A 20634-nucleotide genomic window follows, 5' to 3' on the forward strand; every position below is an offset into this window, starting at 1 on the left:
AAGCATCATTGCAAGGTTAAGAGAGAGATATGTTTTGTACACCTAAGATTACCAAGAGCAAAATCTCGTTGAAAGTGGAATTTCCTGAAGATCTAGAGAAACTGGAATTAACAAAACAAAACAAAAACCCTTTCATGCTAACAGAGATTGTTGGTTTGGAAAGAAACCGCAACAATTCAACCATTTTTAATGGTTTTTTTTTAATTAAACCTGTGTGTCCCACCTTGCTATGCTTACCCAAGAGTTAAAGCTACATTCCTAAACACATTTTCCTGCGAGCAAGTCCCATTACTTAGTGGGGCTTACTTCTGAGTACAGCATTGCTCTGCCAGCTGTGAAGAAAATGGGGGGGGGAGGACTCTTTCAAACCTACTTGTTTGATGCAGTTGTCATTTTTTGTTGTCTTGTTGCTTAAAGGTAAAGGGACCCCTGACCGTTAGGTCCAGTCGCAGACGACTCTGGGGTTGCGGCGCTCATCTCACTTTACTGGCCGGGGGAGCCCCGAGGGAGCCAGCATACAGCTTCCAGGTCATGTGGCCAGCATGACTAAGCCGCTTCTGGTGAACCAGAGCAGCGTGGCGCTGTGGCCTAAACCACAGAGCCTAGGGCTTGCCGATCAGAAGGTCAGCAGTTCGAATCCCCGTAACGGGGTGAGCTCCCGTTGCTCGGTCCCTGCTCCTGCCATCCTAGCAGTTTGAAAGCACGTCAAGTGCAAGCAGATAAATAGGTACCGCTCCGGTGGGAAGGTAAATGGCTTGTTGCTTACATGACGTCTATCCAATTTTCAACCCTCCCACATCCCATTCGAGAGATAAATGCAGCAGCCTTTCCTTTTCTTATGACCTCTTCCTCCTTTACAATGAGTTCAAAGCAAAACCAAGCTCAGTTATGACTGGCAGGTGCTTCTCAAAGTAAGCTTTGCTTCCTGCAGCCGTGGATTGTAGATTCCCAGGGATCTTTACAGCAGGAACAAATCAGGAAGCTACATATTTTGTTTCCCCCCCAAATAGCAGCCACAGGGTCCTCTGATCTGGATGTGGACTATGTAATTGAGTGAAAGGTCTTCCCTGGGGATCTTTTTCTCCAACTTAAATGCCCCTTCCCCAAACTACTACCTGCAAAGTTAAAACACATCGGAATCTGTGTGACAGCAGTTAACCCTGCTTCCCTTCTGCCATGGACCCAAATTAAATACCACCAGCACCCCGCTTTGTTTTTAAAGGAATGTATAACACAGGGATGGGGAACTTGTGGTCCTCCAGATGTGGTCAGGCTCCAACTCCCATGAGCCGCAGGCAGTATGAGCAATGGTCAGGGCTGATCATTTTACTCCAGCAACATCTGAGGTTCCCCAGCCCTGATATAATGTATAATTTAGAAGTAATTCAGAAAAAGAGAGGCTACCAAGGTGGACACTATTTCCCAAACCTTTGTTATCAGGAGTACAGTGGTACCTCGGGTTAAGTACTTAATTCGTTCCGGAGGTCCGTACTTAACCTGAAACTGTTCTTAACCTGAAGCACCACTTTAGCTAATGGGGCCTCCTGCTGCCGCCGGAGCCTGATTTCTGTTCTTATCCTGAAGCAAAGTTCTTAACCTGAAGCACTATTTCTAGGTTAGCGGAGTGTGTAGCCTGAAGCGTCTGTAACCTGAAGCATATGTAGCCTGAGGTACCACTGTACACTTGTTTACAGAACTATATATATGTAGGCATTCTTAACCCTTACACATGTATCTTCTTGTGTGCATGTTGTCCACCCGCTCCCAAAATAATGGACACACAATTCTCCTGCAATGGGGTGATAGCCAGTCAATGTTTCCTCCAGTGTCCTGCCCTTTCCTGTGCCTAGTCAGTCAATGTTCAGGCATGGAACCATGATCTCTGGGCTATGATGCTGCTTCTCCTTACCTGCCAGTGGAAATACAGGCTGTGTCAAGGAAGACCCTTGTCCCTCTCTTAGAATGATGTGGCATATATCCGGGGTGGAGAGTCAGTGCTACATGGTGACAGAGTGGCAGATGAATCTGGTTTAATTTTTCCAAGATGCTCCTCAACCCCCACTTGAAGAACATTAATGTGCTTTCACGCACAAACTGATAGGCTGTGTGGTAGAGATCAATAGAATTATAGAGTTGGGAGGGACCCAGAGGGTCATCTGGTCCAACCCCCTGCAATGCAAGGTTCAACCAGAGAACTACTAACTCTTCTCCTTAAATAGGAATGGACTCCTATCAGCCCAGCCAGCATGCCCAATGGTCAGGAATGATGGGAGTTGTAGTCCAGCAGTCATGGATTCTACATCCGTGTTTTAGACAGATGAACGATATTTCGTGGCTAAAGCAGGTGTGCGATATTTTTCAGAAATGCTACATTGCCAAAACTGATATGCAATTGGTGGAGTTAAACAAGGAACCTAATGATTTTCATTTACTAGGAGACACTGGGCAACTGTCATGGCACAGCCACATGTTGTTCGGGAGGAAATCAGGAGGCATAAAAAACCACAGTTGTACAAGCCAAGAAGTTCCCGCCATCAGAACACTCTGATGGCAAATTCAGTTATCCGAGCCTAAAGAATTATGACCATACCTTACTACATGTATGGCTGATTCAGATATCCGAACAGCCGGAGTTTGCCCACTTCCTTACTTGTTTCCGCTTTGCTGGTTGACAACAGCCATTTTCGAGCAGAAGCCATGGAGGGAGGTAGTAGGGAGATCTCTGGTTTTTTTAGTGTATCTCTGGTTTTTATGGAAGCCGCCCAGAGTGGCTGGGGAAACCCAGCCAGATGGGCGGGGTACAAATAATAAATTATTATTATTATTATTATAGGGAGAGGGATTGAACAAATCAGATTTTTTACTTTGTCTCCCGTTCACTGGTTGGCTGCAACCATTTTAGGAATAAACCATGGAGACAGAGAAAATAGAATTAGAAATGTTCCCCTAGGAATCCATGAACGTTGTCAGCTCGTTATGTGAGCACTCGCCTAACAAACAATTTCCTGAGAACATACTGTGTTCAGAAAGCGGGACCTGAATACGTTTCAAACTTTATTAGGGAAGAATCAATTTTCGTAGAAGAGGAGAAAACATTGTTTTTCTTGTTGTTAACAAAAAGGCCAATTTGGCAAAATACAAAATCTATATTAAATGTTTGGAGGTTATTTAGCTTGGTTTTTCGTGGCTGCCATCTTGCTGTAGCCATCAGGAAAGAGATATGCATGTGAATCTTTTACATTTTCTTCTTTCCTGCTCTTGATGAGTGCCTTTGAGAGTAACTGTTAGCCCGCATATGAATTTGGCGGGATTCCTTTCACCCCGAGGCCAGTGATCTGTTAAAAAGCATGAGGGGAAGGATATAAATATGACAACCCAAAATCCCCCATGTGCCTTTGGTTATAAACTTAAAAAGTATCCACCACCACCACCCCACAACAACAACAACAACAACAACCACCCGAAATGCTTGCCTGCATCTTAATATCATATGTAAGTATATAGGGCAACTGCATTTCTAAATGCAAAATGCACATATTTCACAGGAGAAGAAAACAAACAACAGCTTTTTATAGGTTTGGCCTGGCACCAAACACCTCTCTCTCCCACCCTGTTCTTTCATAGCTGTCTTCTACAGGCAACTGGGTCCATAGAACTCAGTACTGACACTGATTGGCAGGGTTTATCCAGGGTTTCAGACAGGGAGTGTTACCCAGCCCTACTTGCAGATGCTGAGGGCTGACCTGGGAAACCTTCTGCATGCAAGGCAGATGCTCTCTCACAAAACTACAGCCCTCTCCCACATGTGTGTGGCCTCAAGTGCACTGGACCCTTTAGTATGCGCTGAAAACCATCCAATTACCTTGAAAACATTGCCAGCTTTTGGCTGCCCTGACAGTGAGGCCTCATCCAATCCTTGGCTAGCAGATGTGACGTACAGCTCTGAATAATCATTTCCACCAAAACTGCAGGAAGTAGTTTCAGCAACAGGCAGCTTCACGGTCTGGAGACGTTTTCCTGTTAAAGTGCAGTGGTACCTCAGGTTACATACGCTTCAGGTTACATACGCTTCAGGTTACATAGTCCGCTAACCCAGAAATAGTGCTTCAGGTTAAGAACTTTGCTTCAGGTTGAGAACAGAAATTGTGCTCCGGCGGCGGCAGCAGGAGACGCCATTAGCTAAAGTGGTGCTTCAGGTTAAGAACAGTTTCAGGTTAAGTACGGACCTCCGGAACGAATTAAGTACTTAACCCGAGGTACCACTGTATACCAGTTTTTCTTTTTTTGGGGGGGGGGGTTATGTGGAGGATCAATGTATGTCCCCCACCCCACAATTTAGTGTTTGGAGGACAACTCGAAGGGCTGCCCCTTCCCCATAAAACAGGGCTTGCTTAGCATATTTGGAAGTAATTAAAGTAATAAGCATTACTATCTGAAGAACGTCCTATTAAAAAGATTTTAATGTCTAGGGTTATATAATTGTAGGATAGTCCTGCAAGAATCCTGACAGAATGGATCAATGCCAAAGCAGAGTAAATCTTGAATGCAAGAAACATTATCACTTTAAAACAAGACAAAGCAAAACCCTGAAATGGATGTATGCTCCAGAGTTGCAGCATAGACTTTGAAGAAGGTGTTTTTTTTAATGCAAAAATAAGAAAGTAAACAAATAGGTTTATTGTATTGGTTGATTGAACAAAATAGCCTTACTGGGATTCCATCACATTTCAGCTGAATTTCTTCAACTGTTACGTAGCATTCATATACTATGTATGTGACTTTATGATCGTTGCCAGTATGGAAGAGAAACTTTTGTAATGTGGAGAATACTGGACAATATTTTAGCCCAGTGTGGCCTACTATGGCTGTGTGTCCATTCTCTCCCACAATGCACTCAACTGTGTTTCCACTGCTGGGTTTTAAATCCTTGTTCACACACCATTATCCTAAATGCATATGCACCTTGCACTTTGTTACAAAATACTACGGTTTGATGCATTGTTTCTCAAGCCAACTTCACCCCAATTAGAGTTCTTTTTTAAAAAAAATATATTTTATTAAGGGTTTTCTTGTTTTACAGTGTAAGTGTAATGCCTCGTGTATTTTTTTTTCCCGTGTAACATTTTTACAAATCCATTTCATTTGTTGAGGCATTAGGGGGAGAAGAAAAAAGAAAAGAAAACAAAAAAGAAGAAGAAAGGAGGGTGGAAGGAGGGGAGATGGATGGGGGTGGGGTGGGGTAGCGGTGTTTCTATTATGCTTAATGTATGTAGTTTGGTGTCAGCGTGCTTGTGTTGTTCACTTGTGTTCCTTTGGTGGTGAGAGAGGTTGGGGTTGGCCTAGGATGTGATTGTTTGTTTGTGATTGGCTGTGGTGATCTTTGTTTTCGTGTGTGAGTGAGGTGGGTGGGTGTTTTGGATCAAGTTAGCCATATTGATTTGTATGCTGTTGGTGGATTATTGTCATTGTCCTGTTGGGCTGTGTATGTGATAAAGGGGAGCCATACCGGGGTGAAGGTGTCTTCTTCTGTTTGTCCCCGTGTCAGTTTCAGTTTGTTAGTTAATTTTTCTAGTAGGGCTGTTTCCCATACTATTTGGTACCATTGGTCCATGCTTACTCCTGACAGGTCTCTCCAGTGTCTGGTTATGGTGTTTCTGGCTGCTGAAAGTAGGTGGGTTATGAGTTCTTTGTGGAGTAAATGGGCATTGTTGTCTTGGAAGATGTTTAGTAGGGCCAATTCTGGGGTGAAGTCTAATACTTGCTTTGTTATTTTACATATTTCTTGTATGGCTGTTGTCCAGAATAGTTGGATTTTGGGACACTCCCACCACATGTGGAGGTATGTGCCTGTGGAGGTGACCCTCTCCAGCATTTTGGTGAGGTTCCTGGGTGTATTAGCGCTAGTTTCCTTGGTGTTAGGTACCACCTGTAGGTGAGTTTCAGTGTGAGTTCTTTTCTTTTCGTTGATATGGATTTAAAGGGGGGTTTAGACCACATTCTGGTCCATTGAGTGGGGTTAATCTCATAGCCTATGTCATTCTCCCATTGTTTTTTGATTGCGTCTAGGGGATTTGCGGGATTTTGGAGTAGTATTTTGAATATTGCGGATACCGTCCCTTTACCATTTCCCTTTGTTGTTAGGAGGAGGTTTTCAAAGGTTGTCAGGGGCCTAGTTGCTGCTGATTTTACTGTTGGGTTGTTTAAGAGGGCATGTAGTTGGTGTTGTGTTAACCAGGGCATTTGGGTGTCTTCTAGTTTGTCTTGTATTTCTTGTGTTGACAAGGGTTTGTTATTTTTATAAAAGTCTATTAGGCGATATAAGCCTTTGGTTCGCCAGGCTTTTATCTGGAGGTTTTGTGCTGCATGGTGGAATAATGGGTGGTACGCCAGGGGGATTAGTGGGGATGGGGTTGGGGATAGTTTGCCTATTTGTGTTTTCCATGCTTTGAGCATGGTCTGTGTGTACCTGTTAAGTGTTGTGGGAATTTTCTTTAGTTTGTTTGGGAGGAGTGGGTATGTTGTGGTGCAGGTATTTTCAATTGTGTCCCTCTCTAGGTGTACCCATTGTTTTGTCTCATCTTCTAGTATGTATGGAATTACATGACGTATTTGGTTGGCAATGTAATATGCTTCTATGTTGGGGATTCCCCATCCTCCTTCTGAGGTGGGGAGGTGCAGGTATTTGGGGCTTATTCTTGGTTTTTTATGTGAGAAGATGAAAGAGTGTAGTTTTCTCTGCCAACTGCGGAGTTGGGTTGAGGGGATCCAGATTGGGAGGGTTTGGAATAGGTAGGTTAGTTTTGGGAGTGTGATCATTTTGATCATGGCTATTTTGTCTGAGAGAGTGAAATTCGTGTTATTCCATCTCTTTAGGTCTTTGTTAATTTGCCGCCACAGGGGCTTGTAGTTGTGGAGGTACAATTTGTTGAGGTTTCTGGTTATTTGTACCCCTAGGTATCTGAACTTGGTGTGGCAGAGTTTTATTTTGGTGACCTTCGTGAGCTCTTTTTGGGTGTGAGGAGGGGTGTTGAAGCACATAGCTTCTGACTTTGTAAAATTTACCTGTAGGCCCAACACCATTGCAAATTTGTTGAGTTCTCTGATTAGGGAGGTTGCTGTGCTTATGGGGTCTGGTGTTGTCACCATTAGGTCATCTGCAAAGAGCCCTAATTTATAGGTTCTGCCTTTTATTTCCACTCCCTTGATGTCTGTGGCTGCTCGGATGCGGATTGCTAAGGGTTCCAGAGCCAGGATAAATAAGAAGGGAGACAGTGGGCATCCTTGTTTCGTGCCTCTTTGGATAGCTATAGTATTAGAATCCATATTGTTAATTCTGCATTTTGCTGAGGCTTGGGAGTATATTTGTTTGAGGATTTGTAGGAAGTTGGGGCCAAATTTCATGTTAGTTAGTACTGCTAATATGTATTTCCACTCTAAGCAATCAAAGGCTTTGAGGATGTCTAGGGACATAATTGTCAATGGGAGTTTCGTTGCCTTGCTGTGTTCGATCAGGTTCAGTAGTTTCCTGATGGGGTCTGTTATATTGCGGCCAGGGACAAAGCCAGTCTGGTCTGGGGCTATTAACTTGTGTAGGAAGATTTTTAGGCGGTTGGCCAAGATTGATGTGAATATCTTGTAGTCTTGGTTTATTAATGAGATTGGGCGGTATGATTCTACTTTGAGGCTGTCTTTTAGTGGTTTTGGGATGGAGACTATTTTGGAGTGGGTCCAGGTTTTGGGGATGGGGCCCCCTTTTATGATGTCGTTGAACAGGCGGGTCATGTAGGGCATCAAGGGTTCTTTGAATTTCCTATAGAATTCTGCTGTGAAGCCGTCTGGGCCTGGGGCTTTGTGTGGTTTCAGGTTTTTGAGGACCACATCTATTTCCTCTGGGGTGATAGGGCTGTCCATGAATTCCTGTTCCTCATCAGTTAGGGTAGGCATGGTCAGTCCTGCTAGAAATGTTCTGATTTCCTTCTCTGGTGGGTTATGGGAGGTGTATAGGTTGGAGTAGAATTCTGCAAATTCTGAGGTTATTTCTTCAGGGGAGGATGTTATGCTGCCGTCTTTTTTGGTGATGCAGTGTATTCTTGTTTTGAGTGCTTTTTTCCTACATCTATTTGCTAGTAATCTGGAGTTTTTCCCTCCATATTCATAGAAACGTTGTTTAGAATATACAATGCTGATCATTGTTTTGTTAATTTCTAGGGAGTCTAGTTCTCTCCTTTTTTGTTCTATAAGTTTGAGGAGTTTTTTAGATCCTGTTTGTTTGTAGCGTGTTGAGAGGGCTGTGATGTCTTGTTCTATTTTGCTAATTTTTGAGGAGGTTTGTTTTTTAAGGAATGTTTTCTCTTTTATGCAAGCTCCTCTGGTGACCACTTTCATTGTGTCCCATAGGAGGGGGGTTGTTATATTGTCTACATCGTTTTCCTTGAAGTAGTTTTGGAGGGTTTTTGTGAGACTCTCTCTAATTTGTTTGTTTGTAGTTAGGATGGGACTGAAGGACCATGATGGGGTGGTTTGTGTTCCTTCTCCTATTTTAACGATGACTTCTACTGGGGCGTGATCTGTGATTTTAATGTTACCGATGTTTGTTGATCCCACTGAGGGGATCAGACCCTGTGTGAGTAGAATGCTGTCCAGTCTGGACACTGTATCATGACATCCCGATTGGAATGTATGGCTGATGTCTCCCGGGTTTTGCTCACTCCAAATGTCGTAGAGACCCCTGTTTTTTAGCATTTTTAGTAACTTGTAAGAGTTCCTAGTTGTTGGGGGTTTCCTTCGGAGGAAGGTTGCCCATGGGGTTGTAGGGTGGATATCTTTCAGGGATATACCTTTCATATTTAGATTGAGGTCCCCTCCTAGGATTGCTTCCCCTTCAGAGAAGGAGAGGAATTTGTTTAGTGTCTTCTGGAAGAATTCTAATTGTTTCGCGTTTGGGGCATATATGGAGCCAATTGTCAGTTTGATTTTACCATCTAGTGTCCCTTTAGCGAAAATGAATCTGCCTTTTTTGTCCCTGAGGACTGTTGTGGCAGTGAAGTTCAGGTCTCTACTGAGTATTATGGCTACACCGCGAGCTTTCCCTGAGCCTCGTGCGACCCACTGCTGACTGAAGCGGGGGTCGCTCAGGAGTTTGCTGCCTTTGGGTGGGTTGTGTATTTCTTGTAGGAAGGTGATGTGTGGTTTCATGGTGTTTATGTATGAGGTGATGCGTTTTCTTTTGATGGGGTTTCCCAGCCCCCTCACGTTTAATGTAATTGCTTTTAGGTTAGCCATCTTGCTTATCTATTATGTGGGGCGATTCCCTCCCAACCCGTTCGGGTTGTCTTGTGTCTCTCTCTTCGTGTTGTTTAAAGAACCAGTGGGGTTGCGCTGACCTAGGGTGTGGTGGGTGGGGGGCTAATGGGATTAGAGTAAGATTTGGGTTAAAGAGTAGGGGGTAAGTTGTAGAGAGTTTCCTATATGTAGTCATATAGGTGTTTGTTTGGGGTATTTTGGGCCATCTGGCATTTAGCCGGTTGGTCCTAGGTCTCAGCTGGTGTGGAAGGCCGTGTTCAAGGACAGGCCGTCCCCCTTGTTGTTTGCGAGAGGGGGAGATCAGTGAGACAGTGTGAAGTGACTTTGTAACGTCGCCCAATTAGAGTTCTTAAGCTGCTCTCAGCACGTTGGCATAGGGTACAAACATCCCCACCCTGGTCAACACCTCCTGGTTGTGTACACAGACGGAAATCAGAATCTGACACTAATGAAGCCACTCTGATGTGAACAGCTAGGGGGAATATGAACACACCCTGTGACACAATGGCTCTTAAGCAAAGGGAGGTCTTTCCCAGCTCCTCCTACCTGATGCTTTTAATCAGAGATGCTAGGGATTGAACCCAGGGCAAACCACATTCTCCGCCACTGCATTCAGTTCTCAGTTTTGAAAAAAACATGAATCTGCACTTTGGTTTATGTAGTTTTTACATTTGCTCAGTTCTTAAAACAAGAGCTGCTTTAGACACCAGGGGTTAATATGCCTTTTTTATTTCCCCTTGCACCCTTGGAGCTGCAGGCTGCCCCCTTCACAGAAGCAGCTCCACATAAGCAAAGGTTCCCCAAAGAATCCTGGGAACTGTAGTTTGCCCCTCACTGAGCTACAATCCCCAGCACCCTTAAACTACAGTTCCCAGGCTTTAAATGTATGGTGCATACACAGCCGAATGGATGCAATCCACACAGAGAGGTATGTGAGCTGTTCATCACATCATTTGCTTTGAAAAACAACACTACAGGGTTGTATGCAACGTGTTGAGCATTGGGGCATTAAAAAGAGTCTTCCATGGGAGCCTGAAAGGACCCAAGAGGGATCATCGAGATTCTTTAATTGAGACTTTTCTTTCTTCCTCCCACCTTGCAACTGCTTACCTGTTTCGGGGTCTATACGGATCACTCTTCCTCCATTGTAACAAGCCACCCAGAGCTTTCCATCAGAATCAATGCACATCCCGTCAGGGATACTCTCTTCCTTTTCCATCTTGTAAACGCTCCTTCGGTTAGCTGCAGAAAGAAGTTGATGCACATTATGGACTTAATCACACATTAAAAGCTATGCCTTCCAAGTCAGCATATTCCCTCCAAGATGTGGACCTAAAGAAAGCTAAGAAAAACTACGAAAGGATCCATCCAAGAAGTTGATAAAGGGTTACCACTGAAATGGAACTGCATATGGAAAGGAGAAGCCAAAAGTCTTCAGGCACAAGCACCTAGAAGTGATGTAGAAGCATAATATAGAACTGGCATCATTGATACATTCTAGATTTCAGTTCCAGAAAGACTGTGTAAAAAGAAACAAACAAACACCTACCTCTAGGTCAGGTTTATATTATCCATATTAGTCTGTGCTACATATCTGAATATTATATAAATACTGTATGGCAGAATATAATCAAATAAGCTAAATGGACCAGTGGTCTGACTCAGTATAGGCAACTTTCTATCTTAATAGTCATGGCCCCAGTTTGCACATCTCATTAAACCAAACTACCACATTTTGCCTATCTAATGAATATACTTGTGGCTTAAACTTCTGTAACAGGTCATTTTAAAGCCAGACAAGTTATCCCAAAACTGACTCGCAGCTACAGGTATTATTAGAACGATGCAGTGAGATATTCTTACAGTATAACAGGTACATATTTTTGCTCAGTGCTTGGCAGCAAAGCAACTGCACAGGGGGAAAAAAAGTTTTTATTTTAAGGATCTCGAAACAACAAAAGCAACCATACAGAGCTTTCCGGTTTGCAGGTCATAGTCGAAGGCATCCACCGAATACGAAAGGCTGTCGATGTAATAGAAGGTTTTGTGATCCAGTGACCAGTCCAAACCGTTGGAAATGTCCACTTTGTCAAAGTGTTTCACTACCGAGTGATCGGGAAGGAGGGTGTAGAGGGAACCTTGCTGCCTCTCTAGCACTGCTGGCCGAATCTCCTCTCCCATTGTACCTGCAAGGACCACAACATTCAGGTTAATAGTATCCTAATAAGACAATAGACAGCCAAAGATGTGGCACAACAACAGTGGGTGGTCTCCTCTTTAATTCTTCCACCCAGTTACAGATAGGTAGCCGTGTTGGTCTGCCATAGTCAAAACAAAAAAATTCCTTCCAGTAGCACCTTAAAGACCAACTAAGTCAGTTCTTGGTATGAGCTTTCGTGTGCATGCACACTTCTTCAGATACACTGAAACAGAAGTTTCCAGACCTTTCTATATAGTGAGAAGGTGGGGAGGGGTATTACTCAGAAGGGTGGTAGGAATGGGTGATTGGCAGATAGCTGTGATGAGCCTGTTGACGACTCTTTCACCTTTTCACCCCTTGCTTCCTCCTGTAAGACCTATTGCAGTCGTTAAGAGTCGTCAACAGGCTCATCACAGCTATCTGCCAATCACCCATTCCTACCACCCTTCTGAGTAATACCCCTCCCCACCTTCTCACTATATAGAAAGGTCTGGAAACTTCTGTTTCAGTGTATCTGAAGAAGTGTGCATGCACACGAAAGCTCATACCAAGAACTGACTTAGTTGGTCTTTAAGGTGCTACTGGAAGGAATTTTTTTGTTTTTTCTTCCACCCAGTGAAGCTGAATGTTCAAAGATTCAGGACATAGGGTAGTGTTCAACTACATTTTACTCAGAGTAGCCTCACTGAAATTAATGAATATACCACATCCAAACCACATATTTCAAACACCAAAATACCACTTCAAACAGTTGTGACTTCCCTCAAAGAGTTCTGCGAATTTAAGGATGCTGGAAGTTGTTAGGAGACCCCTATTGACCTTACAGGGCTCCAATTCCCAGAGTTCCCTGGGGAGAGGGATTGACTGTGAAACTACTCCAGGAATTGTAGCTCTGTGAAGGAAAGAGGGGTCTCCTAACAACCTCCAGTAGAAGAAAGTACAGTGCTATTTTTCTAGAAAAAGAGGTGCTGGCTGAAAAAAAGCCCTGCTTCTTCACATAGTGGAATTTGCTCTGATAAGACAGTGATGGCCACCAACTTGGGTGACTATAAAAGAAAGAAAGAACCTTATCGGATAAAGTTATCAATGGCTCCTCGCTACAAAAAATGGATCCTCTTCCTTCCATTTGCTTCAAAGACAGAAGTCAGGTTAAGTGACATGAAAACTGTACTCTCAATTGTTAGGGATATTTATTTGTCAAAGCAAAGTGATCACAAGAGACTAAGCTGCAACACAGAAGAAGCTGAGGGAAAGGAGAGAGGCGTGTGTTTAGTACAAGATTCTGTGAACTGGGGTTGATAGCTACTGCTGGGTGATACACAACGAAGGATCCTAATTCCTTAAGACAAATAAACGAGCTGGAAATCTTCAAGCATGGGACTGATGGCCATCCAAACCTACCTGCAAACAGTCTTCCTGCAGGATCCACTTTCCCATCATTGAACCGGTTATTGGATTTATCCAAGTCAACGTGCTTAATGGTGGTTACTGACTTATTTTTCCAGTTTAAAGCTGCAAACTGGGTTCCCAGGGTAATCATGTAATCGCCAGATTTGCGAAGACACACACAACTCACTGGAGCATCTGGAGTGGAAACCATGTTTTGGGGTGGGGGAGAAAAGAGAGTGAACCACTTGGACAACTTTTTGTTGTTTTTCAAAGGCAGTAAATAAACACATACGTAAAATACATAAAATTAAATATTCTTGTTCACAGCCACATCAAAGCTAAGTCTGACCCTCTATCCATGCACTACACTGGAACTCAATAATACTTGGCTACTGTAGTGTAATTCATATGGAGTTGCCCAGTTTGGAAGCATCAATTACAAAATGCTGCACCAGAAACTTTTGCACAGCTAGAACGCAGTCCTACTGTACAAAAGTTAAGAGTCCAATGATTTGAGGACCTCACTGCCCTGGTTATACTCACCCATGTTTCATATAGGCATCAATTGCATGTTGATATCTATTTGGACTTCTGGAGGGCTTATACTGTACTAACTTTAATTTAATATTCCTGTACTGATGGTCACTGCATCCACAATGTGAGCTGATGGCAGTTTCTTGTTATAATTTGTACATTTCTATCATCATTGCTGTTTTCCTCTTCTTTTTCATTGTTTTTGTTTCACCTTTTTTCTTTTTCTTCTCCTTGTTAAATTTGCAAATAAAACAATAATAGAACAGAATCCCTTGCTCTACCAACCACTAGCATGTGGCCCCCACAAGGTTGCCCTCTAGCGAATGTGGCCCTCAGGCTGGAAAATGTTTTCCACCAAAGTTGTAGGGCTTACCGTGAACCAAGTCAGCCTGCTGGTGTGTGCTACTCTAATTGCACTGCACAGCTCCTCTCTTTCGAAAGCCGGAGGAAACAAAACAGCGGCCAGCAAACCATGAGTGCTGGTTCACATGTGGCACTAAGACAGATTCTGGTTTGTTTCCTCTCAGCTTTGGAAAGGAATGCATGGGGCAGCATGATTTGAGCAACAGGCACCAGCATGCCTGCCCATTCACAGTAAGCCACAGTCTGGCTTATCATAATCTGTGAACTATGGAACAGACAGAGTTTGGTTTGTAGGCAAATTTCAAACTTAATAGACACCTTTCAGTGCCGGAACTGGTCCTAAGAGCTGTGTGGGAAGGAATACTTCCAAAAGTGTGGCTTATCCTACCACAAGTCGATGGGAAAACCATGGTGCTTCTTCCTCCCCTGTAGCTTGTAAAAGTCACACGATGATCCTGCCAATCATCTAATTTTTAGATCATTCTGAAATATATATTCTACTGTGAAACTGTTTCTTACCTACAGAAACACTATGCAATTCCTTGGTAAGGGAATTCCATCGGTAGACCTTTTTGTCGGTTATATCCACAAAGAGAAGCGAACTTTCCTTTTCCTCCCAAACGGGTGATTCTCCAAGTTTGCAGTTGTGCTGCACAACGGACTCAACTTTTACAGAGGACATGGCCTTTGGGGAAGAGAAGCAGCAATCAAGGGAGGCAAAGGCTGTTTCCCTTCATTCCTACCTGGAGTCAAGTTAAGCTGAACCGGAACCAGATGTTAACTACTCTGCCCCACAGTCAAAACACACTTACCTTGAGCTGTTTTTAGCCCACTTTTTAGGCAAAAAGATTCCCAGAGTGGCTCTAAAATCACAAGGAAGAAAGTCTCTCACAATCCACAAAGGCATGATGATGGCACACAAAATAAAAGGGGAGGGGAAATGAAAAAGCAAGTTCAGGAACCTATTCTAAAAGTTATAAGCTAATGGGACCTGGAGCCATTTGGACCCTTAGCCTCTCTTCAGAGCTATATTCCAGGCAAAGTAAGACTTTGCACAGGACCAATGCCTCGCTAATTTATGAAATGAATTGCCATAAGGTAAGGGTGGTTTTTTAAGGACGCGGGTGGCGCTGTGGGTTAAACCACAGAGCCTAGGACTTGCTAATCAGAAGGTTGGCGGTTCGAATCCCTGCAACGGGGTGAACTCCCGTTGCTCGGTCCCTGCTCCTGCCAACCTAGCAGTTCAAAAGCACGTCAAAGTGCAAGTAGATAAATAGGTACCACTCCGGCGGGAAGGTAAACGGTGTTTCCGTGTGCTGCTCTGGTTCGCCGGAAGCGGCTAAGTCATGCTGGCCACATGACCCGGAAGCTGTACGCCGGCTCCCTCGGCCAATAAAGCGAGATGAGTGCCACAGCCCCAGAGTCGGTCACGACTGGACCTAATGGTCCCTTTACCTTTACCTTTAAGGGTGGCTTTAAAATGGATTAGTCAAATTCATAAGGACAGGTCTAGCAATGGCTATTGGCAATGATGTAAATAAAACCAGGAATCTTTATGGTCCAGAAACCTCTCATTGCCAGATACAAAGAACAAACAATAAAAGTTGTCCGAGTCCCTCATCTCCACCCTTCACTACTTGCAAGCATCCCAAAAACACCTTCCCAGAGGCTAAGCATCCATTCAGACTTTTCTGTCACAGACAGAAAGTTGAACGAAAGGACAAGACTTTGGAAGAGCGAAAGAAGCATTTTCAGAATTGTGTGCTCAGAGTTGATTTCTATCAGGACTGAACAAATTCCGCTTGGCAACCCAAATTCAACCCACTGGCTATGCTCAATCAGAGGCCCACTATGTTCCTCGTTTTGGGAGCCTGCCTGAGATTACAAAAAATCAGGAGGGCTGTTGAGCAAGTGGCAGGATAAAATACACAGCTAGTGGGCTTTGCTCACCTTTCCAGATTGCAAATATTACAGCCTGCGCAGTGTTGCCAAATATCACTCCTTCTAATATCAAGCTCAGGAAGTGAGAGCCAATAGAAACTGAGCCAAAACCTGACCACTGGGAAATGAAGAGGGAGCTATCAACATGCTGAGGGCAACCTGGGGTATTCTGAGCAACAAAAAAGAGGCAAACCGTCCAAAGGATGGCCAATGAAGACAGCAGGAATCACAGAATTTTGCCTTTCAATTGAAAAGAAAAATAGGAAACTGAGAGGGGTGAGGAGTGAATGTGCTTGCTTGCATCCCATGGCTCACAAGTATGACAGGCTAGCAGGATCCCTGAGGAAAAGGACTTCTGGAACAGATGCACTCAACAATTTGTTATAGGCTCCACTTAACCACTAATGCCTGAACCCACAATGCACGGCAGCTTAGTGAAAGCCGCAATTATATTTTTCCTGCAGAGCAAAAGATATTAATTTCTTGAGGCTGAATGGTGCCTCAAGATTTTATTTCAGAGTTCCCCTAGCAAACCAGACATTAACAACTATAATTATTTCAAGAAAGCAACTCTTAAAAAAAAACAAAAAAACCCAATCGGGGCTGGGAGGAAAGACACAAGAAATAAGCATTCTTACAGAATCGAATAAGAAGTCCTGTTCACAGTCAGCTCAGTCAAATCCCAGTCCAGCAGTGTGAACTACAACCGAGAAAAGTTCAGTTTCTAAAGGTGCTGCTTCATTCAGCTTTCTTGCTACTAGAGTCTAAGCCATCTACTCTTCCAAAAGAACCCCACCATCAGCAAACTTATAGCACCCAGCATTGCTAATCTTTAATGAGAACTCCTATCTTCACAGTCAAACATTAGCAAGTTGCTGCTGAGTATAGTTCTTTTCTGTGCGAGTGCACTAATAAGTAGGGCAAACATCAATAGCACATCATCAGCATTCTCCCCAGGAATGGAGGCAGGACAGACGAGGAGGATTCGGGTGGAGGAGAAAGCAAGATGCATTGATGCTAGTGAAATACAGATGTTCAACGCTAAACATGCAAAATAGTGAGGGTGTTTTAAGCACAATAGTAACATTATACACCATGGAAGGCATGCAAAATGTGTTGCTGTTTTTTTAAAAAAGAAGTGAAGATGCATGCTCATTGTTACCAAGAAAAAAATGGCTACATGCAAATATATACAGAGTACACGTTTCAAACAAGTAGTTACACTAAAATCAATTATTGGTGGATAACTTTTGAGCACAGCAGAAAGTACAAAGGAATTTTTAAAGCAAGATGTACCCTGTGCTACCAAGAATAAAATTATGACCACAGCCAGACGCATTAACTGGATTGTTATTTAATTTATTGTTTTAATCCGTGCTTTTTCCATTTTATGCTGGCACCCACAGCACTTTTATCAAGCTTTTGAGTACTGGCACCTTGTTGTTGTTTTTTAATTTAAAAAATCCCACTGGTTTTAATAGGGTTGTGATTTTGACTCCAATGACTTTGAGTGGAGGATATGGGATGTATGTGGTTTCATTTATTAATTTATTAATAAACCTCTGCTGCTTCTGCCATCTCCCCACTCTCCCACAAAGATATCATGCCCAAGATGTTTATCTCGCCAAGCTTATGCAGACAATTAAGGAAACATCTCTGTGTAATAGTCGACAGGCCTGATTTTAAAACACGAGGTAAAAATGGGAGTGCCAGTGTGGTGTAGTTGTTAAGAACTGGACCAGAAGACCAGGGTTCAAATCCAGAGTCATGCATGAAGCTTAACGGATAACCCTGGATTCGTCCTGCTCCATCAGCCTACCTCAAAGGGTTGTTGTGAGGAAAAGATGGGGAGAGGAAGAACAATGTATTTATTTATTTTATTAAATTTGTATATTACCCTTCATCTGAAGATCGCAGGACGGTTTGCAAGATAAAAATACAAAATGAGAACACGAAAGACGTAATAAAAATCCGAAAACAAACCAATAAAAGGCCATAGAATGTTTTGTCAGACAAGGGCCAGGTTAGAGAGAAACGTTTTCTTACGAAAGATATGCAGCGAAGGAGTCCCTTGTGCTCATTCAACATTGCTAAATTAATCCTTAATAAAATAAAAAATAAAAAATAAAAAAAAAATTGCTAAATTAAAATTAAAATTATCTGCAGTGCTGATTTAGCTCGCTAGCTGAGCAAACGATCTGGGGAATTGCAGGACTTTAAGAAAGCAGATTCTCTCCACCCCACCCCGGCCTCCCCAGGTATGTTTGTGAATTCAGTGGAGATTATAATCTGGGTTGGTGCCTGCAGGCTAACCGAGAGAGCAAACAGATACAACGCGGGAGCGTCGAACTGAGATTGATTTCGCAGAGTTCGGGGGCGCGGCGTTCTTTTGAGTAGCATTCCGAAGATATTCTTGAACCCGAGTCCCGGGCAAATCGGGAAGCAGAGAGTTCGGATGCCTTTAGCTGGGCCCTGTTTCTACATCGAGAAAAAGTTGCGCTCGCTCCCGGCCCGGCAGCCACCACGAGATACTGAAAGAGGAAGGAAGGGGAACTCGGTGCCTGTCGGTTTTTTTACGCCTCAAGAGAGACTCACCAGCTTTTTTGCAGGGGGCAGATTCGGCGGGGGGCGGCTCTGCTCACGGCTGGCTTTGGGAAGCAGCGGCGAAAGAAGGCCCGGTTGGCACAGCCACCCCTTGCAAGCTTAGCTAACAAAACTTGTTCCTTTTTTTTTTGCATGCTTGCAAAACACTCTTCCCCCGCTGGCGGCCTTGGGCTAAAAACTGGAGCCTGAGCCTCTGCTATAGGGAGGTGGGAAAGTAGGGAAGTTTAAAAAAGAAAAGAGGCGGGAGCAGGAGAGAAAGAGACTAGGAAGGTGGCACAAGGTCTTTTAAGTTACAGATAGGTAGCCGTGTTGGTCTGCCATGGTCAAAACAAAATAAAAAAATTCCTTCCAGTAGCACCTTAAAGACCAACTGAGTTAGTTCTAGGTATGAGCTTTCGTGTGCATGCACACTTCTTCAGATACCATCTGAAGATATCTGAAGAAGATATCTGAAGATATCTGAAGGTATCTGAAGAAGTGTTGCATGCACACGAAAGCTCATACCTAGAACTAACTCAGTTGGTCTTTAAGGTGCTACTGGAAGGAATTTTTTTATAAGGTCTTTTAATATCTGGAAATGTGTGGGGCAGGTTTAGCCCCCCTGAAGCTGTTTTGAGCTTCAGGAGGCAGCGCTTCAATGCAGAGCCATAGTAAAAAAAAAAGGGGGGAGGAGGAGGAAAGTAATATTCTGGCAGAGACATTACCTTGCTAACAAAGGCCCATATAGTTAAAGCTATGGTTTTCCCAGTAGTGATGTATGGAAGTGAGAGCTGGACCATAAAGAAGGCTAATCGCAGAAGAATTGATGCTTTTGAATTATGGTGCTGCAGGAGACTCTTGAGAGTCCCATGGACTGCAAGAAGATCAAACCTATCCATTCTGAAGAAAATCAGCCCTGAGTGCTCACTGGAAGGACAGATCCTGAAGCTGAGGCTCCAATACTTTGGCCACCTCACGAGAAGAGAAGACTCCCTGGAAAAGACCCTGATGTTGGGAAAGATGGAGGGCACAAGGAGAAGGGGACAACAGAGGGTGAGATGGCTGGACAGTGTTATCAAGCTACAAACATGAGTTTGACCAAACTGCGGGAGGCAGTGGAGGACAGGAGGGCCTGGCGTTCTCAGGTCCATGGGATCACAAAGAGTTGGACACGACTAAACAACAACAATATTCTGGCTTTATTGCTGGGCTCCGTGGATTGTGGCTGGAAAATGCATAATCATCATCATCACTTATTATTTATACTCCGCCCACTCTGAGTGGCTCCCAACAGAATATTAAAAACACGATAAAACATCAAACATTAAAAACTTCCCTAAACCAGCGTTCAGCAATGTGAGCCCACAATACACACACTTTTCCAGGCTCTTTTTCAACTCTTAGGTCATTTGAGAATGGGAAAGGAGGAAGATGAATAGAAATCTTGAAATTACCTTGCCAGAACATTTGTGTGTTCCCGCTGGCCTTCACGCAAAAGGTTGGGACTTTGTGATTCAGGTGGTTGTTGTATTTTATCTTCATAAACTGTGCACACACCATACATTGTGGTAGGTTAGGGCAGAAGAGAAGCGACTAGGCCAAAGTTGTAACTTCTAGGCCAATGGGAGTTTTGAACCTAGACATTTCCTGTCAGACACAACGTAACTTCGCATAACAAGCCGGTTTATTATTTATCCACATACTGCAAAAGGGGGAGCCAAGTTGGAGAGCATTTTGCATGAAGTTGCCGCGTTAATTTGTGACAGATTTGGTCTCAATCCAAAACTCATGCTATTCACTAGAAGAAGAAGAGTTTGGATTTGATATCCCGTTTTATCACTACCTGAAGGAGTCTCAAAGAGGCTAACAATCTCCTTTCCCTTCCTCCCCCACAACAAAAACTATGTGAGGTGAGTGGGGCTGAGAGACTTCAGAGAAGTGTGACCAGCCCAAGGTCACCCAGCAGCTGCATGTGGAGGAGCGGAGACGCGAACCTGGTTCACCAGATTACAAGTCCACTGCTCTTAACCACTACACCACGCTGGCTCTCTGCAGTACTGCACTGCACTACTGAAGGATCCCAGCTCTTCTTTGACAGGCTAGGGAAGTTTAGGGCATAGCCTCATTTGAATCCTATCCCTCAAGGCCTGGTGCATACTAGTTAATGGTGGGCAAAGGCAGGGGTGGGTTGGGGATCTTCTGTCAGCCAGAGGAATGCTCAGGTAGCCTTCTGCAGGCCACATACCTGCCAGGCATCCTAGATGCAAAAGTAAGCAGTAATGGACGTGACTCATCTTTGTGCTCTAGCTCTACGGAAGTCA

The 20634-nt window shown here is 43.7% G+C and overlaps 1 protein-coding gene across 1 annotated transcript; it reads right to left on the reverse strand.

The window, feature by feature from the left end:
- Nucleotides 1–3037: 3037 nt before the first annotated feature.
- On the reverse strand, nucleotides 3038–18457 carry LOC309340311 (regucalcin-like). The gene is made up of 7 exons (XM_081859015.1): nucleotides 18326–18457; nucleotides 14309–14474; nucleotides 12905–13087; nucleotides 11274–11489; nucleotides 10414–10545; nucleotides 3863–4017; nucleotides 3038–3335 (listed from the first exon to the last, which is right to left on the reverse strand). The coding sequence occupies exons 2-7, from the start codon at nucleotides 14469–14471 to the stop codon at nucleotides 3285–3287; spliced, it is 900 nt and encodes a 299-aa protein (XP_081715141.1). The 5' UTR covers nucleotides 14472–14474; nucleotides 18326–18457; the 3' UTR covers nucleotides 3038–3284.
- Nucleotides 18458–20634: the final 2177 nt, after the last annotated feature.

The sequence above is a fragment of the Podarcis erhardii genome (genome assembly GCF_964252035.2).
Source record: "Podarcis erhardii genome assembly, chromosome: 4".
In the NCBI taxonomy this organism is placed as follows: domain Eukaryota; kingdom Metazoa; phylum Chordata; class Lepidosauria; order Squamata; family Lacertidae; genus Podarcis; species Podarcis erhardii.